Source organism: Pyrgilauda ruficollis, unplaced genomic scaffold, assembly GCF_017590135.1.
Source record: "Pyrgilauda ruficollis isolate IOZ18807 unplaced genomic scaffold, ASM1759013v1 scaffold753, whole genome shotgun sequence".
Lineage (NCBI taxonomy): Eukaryota > Metazoa > Chordata > Aves > Passeriformes > Passeridae > Pyrgilauda > Pyrgilauda ruficollis.
In genome coordinates this window covers 29,618-32,430 of record NW_024529411.1, presented here as the reverse complement: position 1 = coordinate 32,430, position 2,813 = coordinate 29,618, and the positions used below count along the sequence as shown (strand labels likewise).

General features: G+C 67.4%; 1 protein-coding gene across 1 annotated transcript in view; it reads left to right on the top strand.

Annotated features, from left to right (window-relative positions):
- The first annotated feature begins 228 nt into the window (after positions 1–228).
- Positions 229–2,813, top strand: part of TRMT1 (tRNA methyltransferase 1) — a 4,349-nt gene continuing 1,764 nt past the window's right edge. Inside the window, exons 1-8 of the mRNA XM_041486366.1 lie at positions 229–419; positions 1,294–1,409; positions 1,489–1,601; positions 1,688–1,836; positions 1,905–1,988; positions 2,101–2,170; positions 2,248–2,382; positions 2,501–2,586. Coding sequence (XP_041342300.1) covers positions 355–419; positions 1,294–1,409; positions 1,489–1,601; positions 1,688–1,836; positions 1,905–1,988; positions 2,101–2,170; positions 2,248–2,382; positions 2,501–2,586 — 818 coding nt within the window. The 5' untranslated portion in view covers positions 229–354. The remainder of the gene's footprint in view (positions 420–1,293; positions 1,410–1,488; positions 1,602–1,687; positions 1,837–1,904; positions 1,989–2,100; positions 2,171–2,247; positions 2,383–2,500; positions 2,587–2,813) is intronic.

The window sequence follows — 2,813 nt, the reverse complement described above, 5'->3', positions numbered from 1 at the left end:
GTCTTGGGGGGGGTCCTGGGGGGTTTTGGGGTCCTGTGTTTTTTTTCGGGGTGTGTCCCCCCCCAGGGGGTCCCTGACGCCCCTCCCCCCCAGCTGTGCCGTGCTGACGGAATTCGCCCGGCTCCGGCTGCGCCCCAAAGGAATTCGGGGTACGGAGCCTTTGGGAGGGCTGTTTTTGCCCCCCCCCAGGGCTGTTTTTGCCCCCTCCCCACTGATTTTTCCCCCCCCCAGGGCGGGCTGCGGGTGCTGGAGGCGCTGGCGGCCTCGGCGCTGCGCTCGGTGCGCTTTGCCCGCGAGGTGCCGGGGCTGGGCGCCGTGGTGGCCAGCGACCGCTCCCCGCGCGCCGCCGAGCTGATGGCGCAGAACGTGGCCCGCAACGGCGTCGGGGACACGGTGACACCGCGCCTGGCCGACGCCAGGTGAGCCTGAACCCCAAATCCTGCTGGGACTGGGCTGGGTGACCCCAAATCCCGCTGGGCTGGGCCGGGTGAGCCTGAACCCCCAAATCCCGCTGGGCTGGGCCGGGTGAGCCTGAACCCCCAAATCCCTCTGGGCTGGGCCGGGTGAGCCCGAACCCCAAATCCCGCTGGGCTGGGCCGGGTGACCCCAAATCCCGCTGAGCTGGGCCAGGTGACCCCAAATCCCGCTGGGACTGGGCCAGGTGACCCCAAAACCCCAACAGGGATTGTGCCAGGTGACCCCAAAACCCCAAATCCCACTGGGATTGTGCCAGGTGACCCCAAAACCCCAAATCCCACTGGGACTGGGCCAGGTGACCCCAAACCCCACTAGGATCACACCAGGTGACCCCAAACCCCTCTGGGAACGGACCAGGTGTCCCAACAGGGATTGTGCCAGGTGACCCCAAGACCCCAAATCCCACTGGGACTGGGCCAGGTGACCCCAAACCCCACTAGGATCACACCAGGTGACCCCAAACCCCATTAGAATCACACCAGGTGTCCCCAAACCCCTCTGGGAACATGGCTGACCCCCCAGCACTGCCTGGGCCTTTGGGGCTGTGCCAGGAGCTGTCCCCAGAGTGTCCCCATGGGCACCCCGAGACCTCCTGCCCCACTTTGGGGTCTCTGGGGGAGTTCTGGGGGTCCCCAAAACCCTTTTCCCCCCAGAATTTGTCCCAATGTCCCCGAGCTGTGTCAGAGACCGCCCTGCCCCCCAAGCTGGGACCGCACTGAGGGGGTCCCAAAGGCTGGAGGGAGGGGGTTGGGGGGTCCCCAAAAGGGGTGCTGAGGGTTTGGGGGGGGTCTCTGGGGACCCCCGTGTGCCCCCCAGGATGTTGATGTACGAAAGCAAAGCCCAGCGGGAACCCTTTGACGTCATCGACCTGGACCCCTACGGGAGCCCCGCGCCCTTCCTGGACGCGGCCGTGCAGGCCGTCAGCGAGGGGGGTGAGTCTGGGGGGGCTCTTGGGGACCCCCAAACCCCTGCCCGGACCCCCCTGAACCCCCCTGAACCCCGATTTCCCAGGCTTGCTGTGCGTGACCTGCACGGACATGGCGGTGATGGCCGGCAACAGCGCCGAGACCTGCTACAGCAAATACGGCGCCGTGTCCCTCAAGGGCAAGTTCTGCCACGAGATGGTCAGTGCTGGGGGGGGGTCCCCTGCTCCGGGGGGGGCTGCGGGGGGTGTCCCATGTCCCTTTTTGTCCCCTCTGTCCCCTGGCAGGCCCTGAGGATCGTCCTGCACAGCCTCGACCTCCGCGCCAACTGCTACCAGCGCTTCGTGGTGCCGCTGCTGTCGGTCAGCGCCGACTTCTACGTGCGCGTCTTCGTCAGGGTCTTCACGGGCCAGGCCAAGGTCAAGGCCTCGGCCAGGTGATTTGGGGGGGTTTTGGGGGGTCTCTGTGCCCCCCAGACCCGCCCTGACCCCGTTTCCCCCCCAGCAAGCAGGCGCTGGTGTTCCAGTGCGTGGGGTGCGGCTCGTACCACCTGCAGCGCCTGGGCAGGGCCACCAGCCACGGCAGCGGGTACAGCCCCCCATCCCCACCCCCCAGAGCCATTTTGGGGTTCCTCGAGACCCTTTGGGGGTCCCCACGATTTTTTTTGGGGGGGGGGTTTAACCACGTGTCACCCCTCCAGCTTCAAGTACAGCGCAGCCACGGGGCCGCCCGTGGGTCCGACCTGCGAGTTCTGCCAGCAGCGCCACCAGGTGCGTGCAGCCCCCCTCCCCAAAACCTCGGCACCCCCAAACGGGACCCTGAACCCCCTTTTTTTTTTCCCCTAAAGGTGGGGGGCCCGGTGTGGGCTGAGCCCCTCCACGACCCCACCTTTGTGGAGGGGGTGCTGGCGGCGCTGGAGCGGAGCCCCGGGCGCTTCTCCACCGAGCCGCGCATGCGGGGGATGCTGAGCGTCATCGCCGAGGTGACCCCCGGGGAGAGGGGACACCCCCGGTCTGGGGGACACCCCCGGGGGGACATTTGGGGTGGGGGGCACCCCGGTGGTGGGGCTGGCTGTGATCGTGGGGCTGATGGTGGGGCAGGAGCTGAGCGATGTCCCGCTGTACTACACCCTGGACGGGCTGAGCAGCACCATCCGCAGCAACACGCCCTCCCTGCTGCAGCTCAGGTGGGGACCCCCAAATCCCCCCCAGGGACCCCCAAAAAACCCTCAGGGAGCCCTAACCCCTTATGGGACACCAAAACCTCCAAACCTCTTTTGGGACCCCCAAATCCCCCCCAGGGACCCCCAAAACCCCCTCAGGGAGCCCTAACCCCTTATGGGACACCAAAACCCCTTTAGGGACCCCCAAATCCCCCCCACGGACCCCCAAAACCCCCCCCGGGAGCCCCAAC